The sequence below is a fragment of the Tachypleus tridentatus genome, chromosome 3, assembly GCF_004210375.1.
Source record: "Tachypleus tridentatus isolate NWPU-2018 chromosome 3, ASM421037v1, whole genome shotgun sequence".
NCBI classification, from domain to species: Eukaryota; Metazoa; Arthropoda; class Merostomata; order Xiphosura; family Limulidae; genus Tachypleus; species Tachypleus tridentatus.
The window spans coordinates 69,600,860-69,618,646 of record NC_134827.1 but is presented as its reverse complement, the minus strand read 5'-3'; the positions used below and the strand labels follow the sequence as shown (position 1 = coordinate 69,618,646).

Genomic DNA, 17,787 nt, shown 5'->3' with positions numbered 1-17,787 from the left:
GGAAACATTAACTTGGGAATTCATACCCTTCAGTAGGTTTTTTTTAATTGTTAGGTAATTTATAAATATAAACTAAAAGCAAGTATTCAACTGTATTCAAAATCACAAAGCAAATAGTTAATAAGCACAACACTTCTGCTTATAGAAACCCATGCTGAATGCTTTTTTGAGAAAAAGTGATTACATTATCTGAATGAGGTGCTTACATACAGTACTTAGATAGAAGGAGCACTAAAGTTGGTGAAGAAATTTGCTAATTAGAATTTGCCTAGGGCATTTAAGTTGGGTATAAAAGACTAGAACAAGTGATTTCAATGCATGGATGAGTAAAGAGTAAACCATGGAGATCGAGAAATAGTTATATTGTCAATGAAGGTAAGCATGCTCTGGAATAAGTTGTACTTAATCATCTTCAACCTGGTGAATTTCTAATGAAAGTCTGTGTCACAATAAGTTATAGTAGCTAGTTTTGAAATTCTTAAATTTATATTTAAGTTACCAAGAAATTGTAATTACTCATTTTAAATATAGTAAATTTCTGAAGAACACCATGTAAAAGACTGATTACAAATACAACTAAGATTCTTTCTACCTATAATTAAGTATCTTTCAATAATAAACAAATTAAGATTATAGACAATGCCAGTAATTAACAATTGTCAAATACAGTCTACCCTTTAAATACAAATTATGAGATCTTTAGCATCCTCTTTAAATTAATAAATTAGAAATCAAACACACCACAAAAAACCAACTATATTTTGTTACAAATGTTCCTGCATTATAAAAAATGTAATTCAGCTAAGTAGATCACTGATTTTTTTAGAATTGTTTCTACTCAGTTTAACATTATCATCACAGAAACAGTCTTACTTATCACATTTTGGACCTGCTGTAAAATCTCGACAGTCAACACAAAAGCCTGTTCTTGGATCACAAGTGTCAGCATGGCCATTACAGTCACACTGTTGGCAGTTTGGGTAGTTCCAATAGCCAGGCTGACATTCATCACATTTTTGTCCATAAGTATTTGGTTGGCACTTGCACTGGCCAGTTTCAGGGTCACAGAAGTTATCCAAAGAACCAATACTGTGGCAATCACAAGCTGGTGAAAATAAATACTTTCTGACATAACTTAAGTTTTTATATTTGTTAGTTGGTAATTTTAGTTATAGTTTGAATGAATTTCATTCAACAATTTCACACAAAATGTAAAAAAAAATAACACCAAAAATATGAGCAATGACTTATTCAACATATTGTAGTGTTTCTTTGACAGATTTTCACATTTTCAATAAATATCTTTAACTAATAAAGGTTATGCTTCTTCAACATATGATTATTTGAATAATTCAAACATGTAGCTTTTAGCATGCAGTCTGTAAGTCAATGAAACTGAATGTGGGTGGAATTGAGTATGCCACAGTTTTAGCTATTTCATTTCAGAACTAAAAGAAAATAAACAACTCAATCTGTCAAAATTTTAAGGTTAAAAGAGTTCTCCTCTTAATATTGATTAGCCATGAAGATGCAAAGTTTAAGAGTTGACCAGATTATGTTCCACTTTCACAAAATAGAAGTGAGTAGTACCGAGTAGTACACTTCAGCTGAGTAGTACACTTAAACAACTTACAAGTAGCAAATAAGCTTCATCTGGTCCTTCAATGGCCATACATACCAAGAAAATTCATAACAATTTAGAACAACAATGAACCTATTGGTTCACCTCAACTGAACCACACTCTAAACGAAATTAAGTTTAAAAAAAACAGCTTTAAGCCTGTGCTTATCAAGCTCTTTCTTAAATTCTTTTAAATTTACTGCCACTAAAGGCAACTGTTTCAAAGGCCAACCATTTATATTTGTACCTGCTAGTGCTGCTATTCTCACTGTTAAATATGAAAAAAGGTGATGAATCAACACTATCAATTCCCTTACAATCTTCAATACTTCAATCAAATTCCTCCTCTTCCTTTTTCAAGAGAAAACATTTTGAGAGATTTTAGCCTCTCCTTATATGACAATCCATCCATCCCAGGTACAGTTCTAGTAACCCTTCACTGAACTCTTTCCTTCCGAGGCACCATTCCAATAACCCTCCTCTGAACCGTTTCCAACAATTCAGTTTTGTTCATAATGTAAAAAGCCCAAGATTGAACACAACACTCCAAACATGGCCTAATCAATGACATGTACAATAAAATTATAACCTCTTTACACTTGTATTCAATACTTTTGTAGATGCAGATACAATCTAAAATCCTATTTGCCCTGCCACTAGCAACAACACACTGCTATTTAGAAACTGATTGACTATTACACCAAGAACCCTTTCCTTCATAACACTGTTAAGACTATTCCTATCCAAATTATACTTACAATTCAAATTACAATAACCCAAATTCATTTTCTTACATTTATTGTAATTAAGACCAATTTGCCAAACTCGCTAACATCTAAATCCTTTTGTAAATCAGCATTATCCTCTTCACAGCTAGCAGTACTCAAGACTGTAATATCATCTGCAAATTTTAGTAATCCAGTCTGGCTAAACTCCATTTGTAACAAACCTCTGCCTTCTTCCATCAAGCCACTCTTCTATTCAATTTGCTAACTTATCCCCCACATCTATAGAGAAAAGTTTTTTACAAGCCTTTTATGTGACACTTTGTCAAATGCTTTCTGTAAATCCAGATACACCTAACATCTACAAAAGCAGCAGCCTTATTGAAGAATGTCAAAAGATTTGTAAGGCATGATTTTCCCTCAGTGAAACCATGCTGACTCTCAAATAAAATTCTAAACTTTGTTCAATAACTTTACAAAACATCTTTTCATAGATTTTTCATAACGATTCCCACAAATGATGCAAGACTAATAGGTCTATAATTACTGGGACAGTTTTTGCCACGTCTCTTGAAAAAGAGGAATCACATTACCTATCTTCCAATATGCTGGTACCTGCCCTATATTCAACAAATGACAAAACAACAGTAGTAAGTGGCTCACATATCCAATTTTTAACCTCCTTTGAAACCTTATGGGAAATATTATCTGGTGCAGGAACTTTATTGTTTTTTTCTTAACCAGTTCAGAATTAATACAGTCACCTTATTTGATCTTGTTTCTTGCAAGTTGTCCAAGATGTGGAATACTGCTTAAAAGATCATTAATAAAAACTGACAAAAAACAAAAACTTAACAACCCAGTCATCTCAATCATCAGATTCTAACTTTCCTTTATCATCCTCAAGGCTCCTACCCTTATTTTAAGATTTTGTTTGCCTTTAATGTATTTAAAGAAACCCTTACTGTTGATGCTTACATTTTCACCCAATCTTTTTTCATACATCCTTTTCAATGTCCTAGTTTCTTGTTTCACCCATCTTTTACATCTTGTAATTTTCTACACCTCCTGTCATACCAGTCAATTTAACTTTCTTAATTTTATTATGCTTTTCTTTAATTTTATTTCTTAAACTCTGTGATCCAACCTGTTTTTTTTACTTTAAGCTACACTTTTCTTTCTGTAAGGAAAACGTATACCTCAAATACTTAAAACTTTATCTTTAAAAATTTTCCATGTCTGATCAGTGACTCTAAATAACTCAGCTGCAATTTAACAACAGATAATTCTTGATACATTCTTTCAAAATTTTCTTTTTTGAAATTTGTAACCAAAATATCATTATTCCTAATTTTAATATGCAGCAATGCATCAAACATCACAAAGTAATGATCATTTGCATCCAGATGCCCCCCAATTTCTATCTTCTCAATCATTCCTGTATTTGAATTTAACAATAAATCTAAAAAAAAAATGTTTCTAGTAGATTCCTTGGCTAATTGTTTAAAGAAACCACCCTGAACAGTTTCCTAATACCTTTCTCCTTCATGGTTTGACTCTAGCATTTCCCAATCTATATGCCTGGAATTAAAATCATCAATAATTATGACTTCATTAACAGGTGAAATCTTAATATTATCACACAGTTTCTCACTTATTTTTTCAAATTATTTGGTGGTATGTAAGGAATTCCCACTAAAAGCTTTTGCTCTTTATATCAACTAATAGAAACCCAAATAGGTTTAATTTCTTTGTTGTTACCTTTAACATCTTCAATAGGATGAAACTCATATTTTACACAGAAAGCTCCTCCTCCCATCCTCTTTAGTATTGCATCCCTATTAAATAGCCTATAACACTGTATTTTAAAGAAACTCTGTCTCCAAAACCATTTATGTTTCAGTTATTCAAATTACATCAAAATCCTTCCTTGTTATTCATGCTCTAAAGTCATCTATTTTATTTACTTCTAGTGTTACTATAGTAACAATTAAACCTACCTTATAACCATATTTGTACTGATTTCCTATGTTACACTTTTCTCTGCTGCCTCTTATTCTTTTTGTATTTAGTTTTTCCTGGCCTTCATCATTGTCTAATACTAGTTTAAAACTTCCCTTACAGATGAGTTAATAGCAAATAAGCTAGCCCCTATTCTATTTACTAACCTAAGCCTAGCATTTAGCTCTAATAGCCTACAGTTAATTTTAGGCAGAAACCCTGATAAAATTAAGTTATGGCCTTTTTCTTTAAAGCCTTTATCAACCCTTTGTACTTATTAATTAGCCCTTCTGCCCTACCTTTCTCTACATGCACCACAAAAACCACAACTCAGATAAATCCCTTTATTATATCTCCTGCTCCATAAGTTATATCCTCCACTTGTACCTATCTGATTTTTTTTTTCCTTATAAACTTATTGTTCCTTATCTGCAGAAGCTAAGGGCTGAAATTTTCACTTTAACTAAATTCACTACTTTTTATTCTAATAGTATATATATTTTTTAGCTTCATGAAAGTTACTGTTATTGTTAGCTGATGTATCTCTTACATGTAAATGCTTAAGCTCCTCCTGAAATACTGCTGCCATTTCCCACAATCTATACTTCTCTTTATCTATTGATCCTACTTTGAATAGGATAACCTTCAACTTTTCCTCTAACTAACAAACTCATATTAAAAATTGCACATCTTCATTACTAGCTTTCTTAAAGTACATTCTAGTCGTAAGTTCACATATAAAACACACTCATTTCACTCATTACAACTAACAGACTGAAAATGCTTTACTTCTATACCAGTCTTAAACCACTGTATTTATACTTATAGTTTGAAAATAAATACTTAATACCAAATACCAGTAGCCTATTGTTAACATTGTTCCTGTTAATCTTAACGTTTAAGAAACAATATTATTTTTATCACTACTTTGTTTTCATACTAAAGTTCATCTTTAGTTATACAGAACTTAGAATTTAATTTATTAGAAATAACAATATACTTAGTGTTAATAATAAAATGTATTTAGCCTGATTTATAACCTATCTATAAGTTATAACATTATAAGCTGAATTTGAAACAACAAGAAAAGAAACAGTAAACAAGTATTTAGATTGCATTTATTTAATAAAACAATGTATCTACCCTGGTTTATGATTTACCAGTAAGTTGAAATATATCTAAGCCTAAAGCACCATTACATGTACTAAGCCTATTTTAAAGTAGTTGTCAAATTTACACCACTAAATTCTAAGTTAAAACTTTCAGTCTTATTTACGAAAATTATTTTATCTAGTTACTATTGCGTTATTTAACCCAATCTGTATAAGTCTGATTTTTCAACATCTTTCCTCTTCATTCACACCCTCTACAAAGTATAAATAAAATGGAGAAAATGGCTTGATAGAGCTTAGGATCCAGGCCTTATGTTAACTATTTTGTGTGAGATTTTAGAATTGAACATGAGTTTTATTCCCTCACAGCCTGGAAACTAGCATGAATTCAGGCATGCTGTTGGGATATTCAAATTCTAGATAGTGTAAAGAGTTAAAGTCTAAAAATTAAGAAAAGGAGAGCAGCAAATAATTTGTGATGACAAAAAACCCACTTGTAGAGAAAAATATATATGTAAAAAATGGCTGGATTGGGTTGAGAAACTTTTTTATCCAGAGGAGCGAACAACGTTTCGACCTTCTTCGGTCATCATCAGGTTCATAAAGAAAGAAAAAAATATAATCAAACATCTAAGCATGCCCTCTACATTCCTACACTCAGTTACACAACCCCCTTCAAACATGTGGTCAGCTATCAGTCAGTTACCTTTTTCTTTCTTTATGAGCCTGACGATGACCAAAGAAAAGCAGCTATCTAGATAGCTTTATTTTAGAATCAACCCACTTTAAATGTCTCCCTGATATGCAGACTGGACACTGAACAGAGAGTTATTTAATTTTAATTAATGGTCAGTACAAATCTTAAACTTTAAACAAAAAAATCTATACTTCTTCAGTCAAAATATTTGAATTACCAGAACTTAAACTCCTTTAGTCCAAAGTTCTGATTTAAAAGAAACTTCTCAGTACCAATTTTTTTCTGTTTGCAAGAATTTCAATCCATTCAATTTAGCTTTCTATACCTCTATAAATGATTTAATTTTCAGTCTAATAAATCTCAGAATATTTTCTACATCTCATAGATATGATACTGTTTTGAATTTATTATACACACAAAGATCATGAACAGAATGCAGAATTACTTAAAAATATCAGGTACACAGCTAAGCATTTAGATAAAGAAGCATGACAACAGTTTATTAAAAACATAAAATCAAAAACAGCAATACAGCAGAAGAAACTTACCCCTGCATCCAGCAGGTCCAAATCCATAGCTTTCTGGAGCACAACAGTCACATCTTCGGCCCATAACATGTTTCTTGCACTTACATTGACCTCCTAGTTGTTCACATATACTACTAAGTGATCCACTTGGGTTACAAGAACATTCTGTAATGTACAATAACTTTGGTGAAATATACATCAACAGAGGTTACTAAGAAGTAAATGAACAAGTTGCATCACATGAACATTACCTTTAGGCAGAATCCACACTGTCAGAAGTTACAAACCAGTAAATAATTCAGATGGGTTACATGATAACAAACCCCAACTTATGGGATTTTTGACAGCAAGGTAATAGTTGCTCAAAGCTGAAGTTATCAGAAAATTTTGACCACTAGATGATGGCAGTATAAACCATAAGTTTTGAGTAGGTTTTGACCACTAGTTAATGGTAGTATAAGCCATAAGCTATGAGGAGTTCTTGAACATTAGATAATGGCTGTGTAAACCATAAATGATGAGAATCTATGATAAACAATGTCACTGGAGTGGAACATTTCTCATCTGGTTTGCACAAAGGATATTTTGACAATCAAGAAAAGTAATGTGTTTTACTACACAGGAAAGCTTATCTATAAACAAATTTTTAAATGTTTTTTGTGAGAAAATTATCTACTATTTTGTTATTATTTTCTAGTAAGTTCAACCTGGAGAATTTAATAGTGATATTTGCAGAATATAATATAGTGAGCATAAATTCAAAATTGTAGACAGATGAATGTCTTTTTTGAAGATTAAATTTTCCTCACACCTCTAACTTCAATTATAAAAGGTTAAGAAAGGGTTTCATATAGTGTCCCAAAGACTGTAAATGAAAATCAACTATAATACAGCACCAAATACATAATGGAGGGTCAAGTGAGCTCCAAAGTTAAACACATACACTGAAATAACACTTAAAATCTAAAACTGAAAGGTGTTGATTTTGAATAACATTTAATATGCTGAATAACAGCCAATCAAAAGTGAAAAATTTTTTCCAAAATTCTCAATACTCATAATAAAATAAACATAACTACTTTTCAGTTCTACTTCTTAAATTTTACAATATTAAAAATATTTGCATTAAAAAAAAAAGAGAAGAGAGTACTGAACAGAAAGTATAGGGTGCAAACCTTGTGTGCGAGGGTTTTGAACCAAAAGTACAGGAGGCAGCCTACATGTGTCAAGGTTTTGCACAAAAAAGAACAATGTGCTTGTGATTTTCACTGCAAGTGGATCTGGGATTAAGGTATCATGTTCTCCAAGAGCTGAGTTGACTTACATAAACACAATACAGACTTGTACAAAGCAGCTCAAAAGATAAAAGCTCTTATACAAATTTCTGAAGAAAGACAAATTACTTCAAACTCATATTATAAAAATGCTGCCAAACCTATAGAAAATCATCTTCACATTGGGGGAGTTTCACTTCATAACAAAGATTACAAAAAAGATCATCTGATTAATCCAAAAGCTTTTTACAGAACCTTGAAAAAATCATTGAAACTAGGTTGCTTGATAGTGAAGATGGCTTGGTTGATAAAGATGAATTTCACAGATGAATTTTACTATCATCCCAACCAGAGCTTCACTGATCGCAAAAACTGTTTTGACACTTTTGTTTATAAAACTTGTTAGACAACCCCTTTCAAACTTTGGTCCAACAAATACGTAGAGTCGTAGTTGCTTTGAAAATGTCACACAGCAATAGACATCAAACACAAGGAATGGAGTAGAGATACCGTGTCAAGTGAGAACATGATGACAATTTGGAATTTTCTTTAAGAAGGTAATTCAGTATGTTTTCATCCCTTAAGTTTTTTTTATATATGTGAATAATGGCAGGTTTATTTATTCTGAAGTAGAAAATATTGATTAAATTTGAGTTTAGGAATTCTATCAATAATTCTTGATTAAATCACTAGAAGTCTTCTGTATTTTGTTTGATATGCTTTTTTTCAAACTATAGAACACACCTGTAATTAATGTTAACACTTCCTTAAATTGAAAATTTATTTTCAGTAATACTTACCTACTTTTATACTACAAGTATCAATCAACTGTTAAAGTTTCTTTTCCTTTGCCCATTTGAGCATTGGTCTGATTTTTTTTTTCTTTCTCACTCCAGTTTTTTATTCCCCACTTGAAAATATCTGTCTTGTGACACTCTCAATGTACCATCTATCCTGGTACTGTATATAAGCACCTTCTTCAGATTATATTGCCACTTTTTCAAAATTAATCCAACTTGCAGTTTCTAACACCAGCTCTAGTGGAGAGGAAAGGTAGGAAAATGTGAGAAGGAGGTAAGTACAGGGTGTTCAGAAAGTCACTGTGCAGTTTTGTGATTACAAAATCAAGCCAGCAACTGAGAGCAGTGTTTAGAAACAAAATAAGAAGGATCCAAGCCTGTATTGATGCCAACGGGGTTCACTTTCAACACTGTTTATATGTTTCACATTGGTGGCTAGGGCATTTGAACCACAATATTGTGGTTCAATATCCAAAACAAAGGGACCTCAGCCTAGGTTGGAGCCAAGCCAAAGGTTATGTCAGATCTTGTTTAATTTGAGTGGATTCCAATCTGTAGCTATTTAGTAATAAGAAAAGACAATAGACTCTCTTCCACGAACAATGTACTCAATAAAAAAGAATCTCACTCAACTCAACAACATAGTTTAGCATCAAATCTGAAGTGGTATTACAAGCAGGCTTGTGCCACTCCTACCAACGTTAAAAAGAATAAGTATTTAGGGTTCTGTGCAGGAGGACCCCACATTTCACCCTTTTTCTTAAAAATTGTGACTGGTAAAGACTCCACAACTGTACTAGTAAAATACAGGGAGTGAGGTAAAGTACAGTAAGGAGTCATGAGGAACACTGCTCTGGAAACAATGTAATAGGTGAACCAAGTTTACTAAATTTTTAAAAGCAAACTGATGCTGATTTATGAGATCCACTGGTTGTCCAAAATTGTTTTACTCAAGATAATCCATTAGTGGCAGTTCAGCACAGTACAGTAATACCACCTGGTCTGCTTCTAGGTAATATTATGAACACCTCACTTCTAGAGAGCCTGTTGTAACCTAGATGAAGTATACTGTGCTATTGATTGTTAGTGCAGACTTGTTGTGATAAAAGAACATACGACTAGGCAACACTCCCTAAAGAATGGAATCCTGTGAAAAAGAGGTAAGGGACCCTGGTAAGGAAATAAGAGACAAGATTAGTAATGAAAATACTTGTTCTTCTTTATACTCTAGTAGATGTAACTCATAAAGCTGAAGGGAGTAATAAGAAACCCTCAGAGGAAGGAAGATACTGCCATTCTTCCAAATAATATGAGATGAAAAGTTTGGAGGAGGTGTACATATCATCCCAAAAAATGTCCTCCAGCAGTCAATTCAACTAGGCTGCTGAGGACTTAAAAATGTGACAAATATTATGAGATGTCACTCCAAACTCCCCTCACCTCCAAACAGAGCAAAAAATAAAAAATAATGATCAAACTTTGTACTCATACTGTCAAGGTAAGTGAAGAGTCAAAATGAAAAAAAAAAAACCATTGTCTAGCATCTCTAAAAGCTTTATTGTGGAAAACACACTTCAAGGCCCTCACTGGACAAAACAAACATTCAGGATTTGACCTCTCAGACACGTAAGAACTAGTGGTTGAATGAATTGGTGAAAAGAATTTATCTCCTTCTCTGACTGCCAAAATCTGAGGTAAGAAAAACCTGTCTTGATATACTAGAATGTAAGTAAAATTAAAAAGTGCCCTGTGCATGTGCAATGAAAACAACTCAGTACAATAAGGTCAGTGGACCAACAGCAACAAAATGTGAACCTCAAGAGAAAGGTGTTACCTGTTACATGAGGCTAAGGGCTCAAACAGATGTTAAGAAGGAGTATTAAACACCTTTGTAGTTAAGCAACTGAAATGCCCATTTGGGACAAAAGACCCAAAACATCTTTAGGAAACCAGAAAGAACTGCAAACCAAAAATTTTGATTTGTTTGAAGTTAAGCACAAAGAATACAATGGGCTATCTGTGCTCTACCTACCAGAGATTAATAGCAGGTAAATAAACACCCTCCAACAACACATCTCTACCCAATAAATACCAACAACATATCAGCCAGAAGACTTGTGAAAATGCAGAAGCTGACAATCAAATCAAGATGAATCCTAACAATAGTTCCAATTCATCATCAAACTGATATTGCAATTATGAGAGACTTCTAAAAAAAAAGTGTGGGAATGATGAATATTTCAACAAGCACTGCAGATAGAATCAGAAGAATATTGCAAAATTGTGATTTATTCTAGTTGACCACAGACTTTGCTCTTGAACATCACATTTCAAGGAGCGAATTTATTTTCCGAGAGTCTAAATATGCTTCCACTTGACAGTGGTAAAGTAAAGTATATTGTTCTGACAAACATGGTAGACAAAACATAACTGCTCCTTCATATAAGTGAGCAGTAAACATTCCTACACAAACTGCAATATCAGAGAATAGAGGGAGAACTAAGTACTCATCCTCAGACTTTTCCACCATCAAAGAAGAAATAGATTAAAAAATGCAATGTTGGAAAGATCCAAAACATCACATACTCAATTACTAACCGAAGAAAAGGAACTGGAGGTGCCTAATCCAAACTGGCCTCATGAGAAGTGTACCGAGCAAAGGAAGATGCTGGAAAAAACAAATATAATTTCTCTCCAACATGTCCAGGATTTCTCACAAATTCAGACTCAAAGCTTGACCGATTGTATGTCTCCATATCACTATGGATAAGGTTATGACAGTCTCAACTGAGAGTAACACACACACACACACCTCCCCTAAGATTCTTGACTAAAGCTAGATATCAAAGGAGAGACCTGAACTGTCTTAGTGCCAGATGTATGAATCCAGAAATTTATGTCATGTGTCAGCCTTGCCAAATGATAAGTATTTTCTTTTCTTTTTTTAATATGAAACTCAAACAGGTGACACAAGGAATGTTCAAAGTATCTTCAGTAGTTGTAGTACAGAAAAACCTAATAGTGAATATTCTGTTCTAGATAGAGAGACAATATTACCTAAAAGAGACACTTATATAAAATACCAGGATAGAGGGTGCACTGATGTAGGTGGAGAATGTCATGTGATATATTTTGCCAAGGACAAATACATATGAAATAAAAGACTGGAGCAACCAAGAAGAAAAATCAAACCAATGCTCAGATGGGTAAATGAAAAAAAACTAACAATCGAGTATTAGCTGTAATGTAAGAGTGGGTACATATCTTTTGTAAAAATAAATTTTTAACAGTAATCACAGTAAACCCTAAAGAGACTTATAGCTATTTATCTATATTCCTGTCTCTTCACAACTACAACTCACCTCTTCCTCCACCAAATACATAGGAGCCAATGCTGAACAAATATTTTTTACAAATATCTGTTAAAACAGGTCGAACCACTTTAAAAAATGCCTGTCTACAATAGAAGTGTTCAAACTCTTGATGGCGGGATTCACCTACTTGAGAACCTTTGAAGAATGGAATATTGTCAATGCGAGGTATAAGTGCAATCTAGGAATGAAAACAGATGTTTATGAAGGCACTTCCTATACAAAAAAATGGATTATTATTGATAACAAATCTACTATTTCATGTAGAAAATAAACAAATTTATGTTTTTCAGTTAAAGTTGTTTGTTTGTTTTTTTATAGCCTTTTCTTATAAAGCATATATATATAGTATAGTATTCAAATACACTTATGATACTTAGCATAATAAATGTGAAATACAAATTTTCACCACTTTCTTTTGAAATACTTAGAACTGAAAGAATATGAAATTAACATGCTCAATAAGTTACTAAAATACACCAAATCAAAGATGTGATTGAGAACTCTACATTAAACTGCTTATTAAGACAAAAAATACTTCACACATCATGGCCCAAAAAGCTAGCAAACAAAGAACACTAAATTGTTTTTTTGGGTGTTAAGACAAATCAATTTTTGGAGTTCATTTGAAAAATAAATTCATACCCTACCTGAACATTAAAGTTAATTCTAGAAGTTGCAGATTAAATTCTTTATTTACTTACAGAATCTACTAAGATAGTGGCTGTAGGAATGTCAGTTTCTTTCTTGTAGTGTTTAAATTCAATGTGCATTTTATAATTCAGTCCCTTCTCAAGGCATGCAGTTGGACGCAAAACAACAAATCTGTCTTCTGTAATAATAAATACATAAAGAAATAACTATGTCACACAATTTCTAGATACTTGTTTTTCACAACATCATCAAACATCCTTCTATTTTGAAAATTTTGTTGATTTATAACAGCAACAACCATTTTACCAGAAAAAAACATCAGTACTTATAAATTAAAAAAATACCTGCAAACATAAGTGATCATCTGTTCTATCACAGTATTGCTGATTAAAATTGATGCAATGCTTTTTTCTCATTAAATATTTAAATAATATTCAATGTCTAATAATAAAAACAATTTGTAATGTATAACAAACGCAGGAATTCTGGCTTGCTAGATTTCCTTTGCATCTTATAAAACGTAATTAAAATACAGATTTTTGAGAATGTTTTGTAATTATTCTTTTATACATATTGTAATAACATAACATTAAGTTATCTTATACTCTAAAATGGCAGATGGTGCTTAAACTATTAATCAAGTATGTTATTTGACACCATCATTCCTGATGTATTTTAGTTGAATAAAGATATATTTTTTTCTGATCTCATTATTATTCTTATGGCCTAAATCAGTTCACAGATTGAAAAGTGAACATTACTACTGAGAGAACCATGAGGAAGATACTAGAAGGAGGAAAGCCTGTACCAAACATCCCAGGTGTATTATAATAGTAGAAGTAACATTATCAAAATCACCTTATTTACACTAGGTAACTTGTTTTGTAAAGAAGATACAGATTGATAAATTAAAGTTAAAATGACTGCGCCTTTTTGCGATTGGTAGGATGTCACCATGACTCAATTAATGGGAAGAGATCTTCAGCTGTGCCAAACTCCTCTAGCATATAAATCAAGTCAATTAAACCACTGTTATTAATGAATGACAACTCTCTTGTTATAAGGTTTTAAACTTAGAACATAAAATGTCTGAAAATTAAATATAAATACATCTGCTTTTTTACCAGATAATAATGTCCCAGTTTTTATGTCATCCTGAGGAATGGTATTGGCACAAGGACCTGTAGGATCCACCGGTCCAGGTCTCTTGATTACAACTTTTGCTTCTTCCCATTTACCAGGTAGCTAAACGAAACACATACACTTTTATGAGCAGAATTTGTCAATAAGCAAACCTGTTAATAGAAACCTTGAAGGAAGTTTTGTTACACTTAAAAAATCCTATTTCTAAACACTTGTATTAAAAACATGCTGCTGACCATTTCAGCTCTTTAATCCCATAATTTTTCACATGTTCTGTTCTACTGGAATTATTTTCAGGATTTCCTAATAATTATCATCATACCTTACAAAATTTTAATTTTTCTTAATTTTTGTCTTTTCACTGAATCATGAAGCACTGTTGAGTACTGTCAAACATTTGGTGTCACCATTCAGTGGGTAAATAGGGAATTGTGGCTATATACTACCAGTGTTAACTTGGGTTTAAAGTATTAAAATGAATACCACAGGCAATTTGTTGAGAATCACATGACTAAGTAAAATAGAAACCTATAGGAAGTTTGATCAATGAGGGTTTGTGACAGTTTGTTGAGGATCACTTGACTAAGTAATATAGAAACCCACTAGCAGTTTGTACAGTGAAGATTTGTGATAGTTTGTTTAGGATCACTTTACCAAGTCATATAGCTATAAACCAAGTGGAAGTTAGTACAGTTAGGGTTTGGGAGAATTTGGTCAGAGTTAATTCAGTACACAAGTTGAAAATGTTTATACAGTTTAACTCTTTCCTGATGGGTCAAAGGCTATGCCATTGCATTTGTTCAAACTTTTATTGAACAACTATTTTATGAATTTATCTCCTTAAGTTTGATATGAAATTGTAGAGTGTAATTCAAATTTTCATATTGTACATTATTTAATTTCTTAATTTAAAAATACATATTAAACAAACATACCTATAAATGCAGCATTGGCTCAAATTAGATGTTTGGATGTTAAAATACAAAGTAATAGTTTTGTATGAATTAGGAACTCAAATTACTGATGTTGATAAGCTATTAATAGAATATAAAATAAAAACCTTTTATCTTTTCTATTTGTTGAGATTTCTTATTAAAATAAGTTGTTTTTTCTCTTATGAAATGTCTAATAAAACCATCTGACCATTATAAAGACTTTGCAGGAGAAATCTGAAAAATTTCTGATGCATAAAAGTATTTTTAATTTTAAAATGAAAATTATTTTGCAGGTTGGATAGATAACATACAAAAATTAAATGCATGAGAAAAATATTGCTTGACAAACAATAAAAAAATTCTGACATTTTGAGTGTCAAAGCCTTGTAAAGTTTACTGATAATTTGCCAAATTTTGTGAACATATGCTTACTACTTTAAAATTAATAGCATGAAAACTATAACAAGCACAAAATGGTTATGAGGTCTATTCCAAGGACCAATCCCGTGCTAAAAAAGTTAAAAACATTTTAAAGCATATGTTAAAGCTACAACATTAAAAAAAGTCAAAAATACAATGAAGTGAAAAACCAAAATTCTGAGCACTTTCAGATCTTCCTTTTTCATATTATATAACCAAATCCTCTTTTTATTACATTACCTGTGGTTCATATCTGATAACAATGTCATATTCCAAAGATTCAGGAACATCTGTGACATCAAACACCAGTTCTGATCCTTCATAAGCTCTCATAAATCCTAATCCAGTCCATGTGGTTTCTCTGTCACCACTTTGTCCATGAACCACAACTTGGCAATGCTACAATAAATTAAGAAATATTTTTCTCATCACATTAGAATTTGATGAAAAGTATTATTATATGGTAAAAGAGTAACCATGTTTAAAAAAAAAAAAATTACTAACAATATATAATATCTTGTATATCAATAAAAAATATGAATTTAAATACTGCCTCCAAATTATTTCTTTAATACAATAAAATTTACTGTATAGTGATTGTTCCTTACATTATTAGGTAACTGTCCACATATTATTCTTTGGCAATACGTAAGTAAATATTTGCAGGGTTGAAAATAAAAATTTGGAGACATGGACAAATTGAAATTTATGGTCCTCCTGCCTCGATGGTAAAATTTTGATCTTAATGTATTTCAATTTTAGAAAACCAATGTTAACAAATAATGGATACTTAAAAGACTGGTATTGTGATAGTCTTCACACTTATATATAGTATTTTAACTAAATGTCTTTGTTTAAGTAATCAGTAATAACTACTGATCAAAACAAGCTACTTGCATAGATCAAGACTTAAGATATGTATCTAGTAATTACATTTAAAGTTCTCATCGCAATGACACTTGCGTAATGTATCTGATTTTGTTTAAAAATAATTATCACAATATTTTTTAAACAAGATAAAATAAACCTTCATTTATCTAGTACTATGGTGTGATTTGTGGTCCCAGGGATACTTCCTGCTTCTTCAACCCCTAATACAGGAACTGCTTACCCACCCTACTTACTATACATGTGGTTGCACAATGCATTCTTATTAAATATTATTCTTCATGTGAAAGTAATTACTGTCTGTATAGAAGTCAGTACTTACTGAACAATCTTTATCAAATTCTGCTTCATAAATCATGTAATCCAGGTTACCAACAAAATACCCAGATTTGGGTCGATCACATGTACGCCCATCTATGTGAGGTCTACAGTGGCAATGGCCTGTCACAACATCACAGTTATTATCATAAGAGCCTCCAAGATCACACTCACATGGTTTACATCCATCTTCAAAAGAACTCAATCCCCAATGCTCTGGCTATTGAAGAAAATATTATAAATTATTCAACCTTAAAAAGTTAAACTGTGTTTTTTTAATAACCTTTAAAAATGTTTAGTTCTATTGATACTAAAGAATTGATATAATCTGTTCTAAGAGTAAGTGTGATATTTAAGAACATGCTAGAAGAGTGTATCACAAAATTACACATACAGCCTATGTTGAAGGAGTAAAGTATGAAAGTATTTAGCAGGTTTTGTTAGGTTAATATTTGATTAACAACCTGTGTTAACAAGAATAACACTGAAAACATATTACGATATGTAAAACATGAGCTTTTATAAAACAGTAAGCATAAAACAGGTTTTGACACAACGTTTTTTAAATAAACATTCATATTCCTCAATATTCCTGCTAGGCTATACAATTGCATTATTTCTGTAATAAATATAAAAATGATCAATAAATATTTCCTTATATATTTATATATCACTGTCATTCAAGAAAGAATTTTGCATTTGTTCTAAATGCATCTCATTGCTAAGTGGTGCATGCAGACTGAAAATTTACAAGTTTATGTTTATTGACCTGGAATAAATCATGTGGATTACACAAGTAATGAGATGTCTTTGATCACTTGCAGTACACCTGTCATAGTCCCACATTGTAATTATTTTATCGAAAACAAAACTGATAGTGGTTCTGGTCATGTATGTACTGATGCATCTACTACACCAAACAATTTATGAGTTTTTGGTCCTTCAAAAACAAGAAAACAAAACAACTTTCTGTCAGAATCATTGTTGACGTACTGATAGCAACATTATACAATTTCCTATCAAAATAGTTACTGAAGTTATTACGTTTCTTAAGAACCAGAAAATTTATTACTTTAATAAACATTCACATTATAATATTTTATTCTGAGTAACATCAGAGAAAGTTAACATTCTCTTATGCTAAAAATGTATTTCCAAATACATACCTCCACTTATAAAAAAATTTCTTGATTAGTACTGCTCTCTGTCAGTGCAAATGTTTTGTTTGCCATTAGCCTTGTAACCCCCACTTCTTTCTGCATATTTATAAGCAAATGATCATGAAGTAATCCTCCACCAAC

The 17,787-nt window shown here is 31.7% G+C and overlaps 1 protein-coding gene across 6 annotated transcripts in view; it reads right to left on the bottom strand.

Moving 5' to 3' along the window:
* Positions 1-17,787, bottom strand: part of LOC143247096 (laminin subunit beta-1-like) — a 146,278-nt gene that overhangs the window by 61,961 nt on the left and 66,530 nt on the right. For all 6 annotated transcript variants that reach the window (XR_013026369.1, XM_076494551.1, XM_076494550.1 and 3 more), the window contains 7 exons: positions 16,491-16,706; positions 15,521-15,679; positions 13,907-14,027; positions 12,833-12,960; positions 12,120-12,309; positions 6,705-6,848; positions 874-1,105 (listed from right to left, as the gene is read on the bottom strand). Coding sequence is in view for 5 of the 6 variants with exons in the window: in XM_076494551.1 (XP_076350666.1) it covers positions 874-1,105; positions 6,705-6,848; positions 12,120-12,309; positions 12,833-12,960; positions 13,907-14,027; positions 15,521-15,679; positions 16,491-16,706 (1,190 nt within the window). In the remaining variant the exon portion in view is untranslated. The remainder of the gene's footprint in view (positions 1-873; positions 1,106-6,704; positions 6,849-12,119; positions 12,310-12,832; positions 12,961-13,906; positions 14,028-15,520; positions 15,680-16,490; positions 16,707-17,787) is intronic.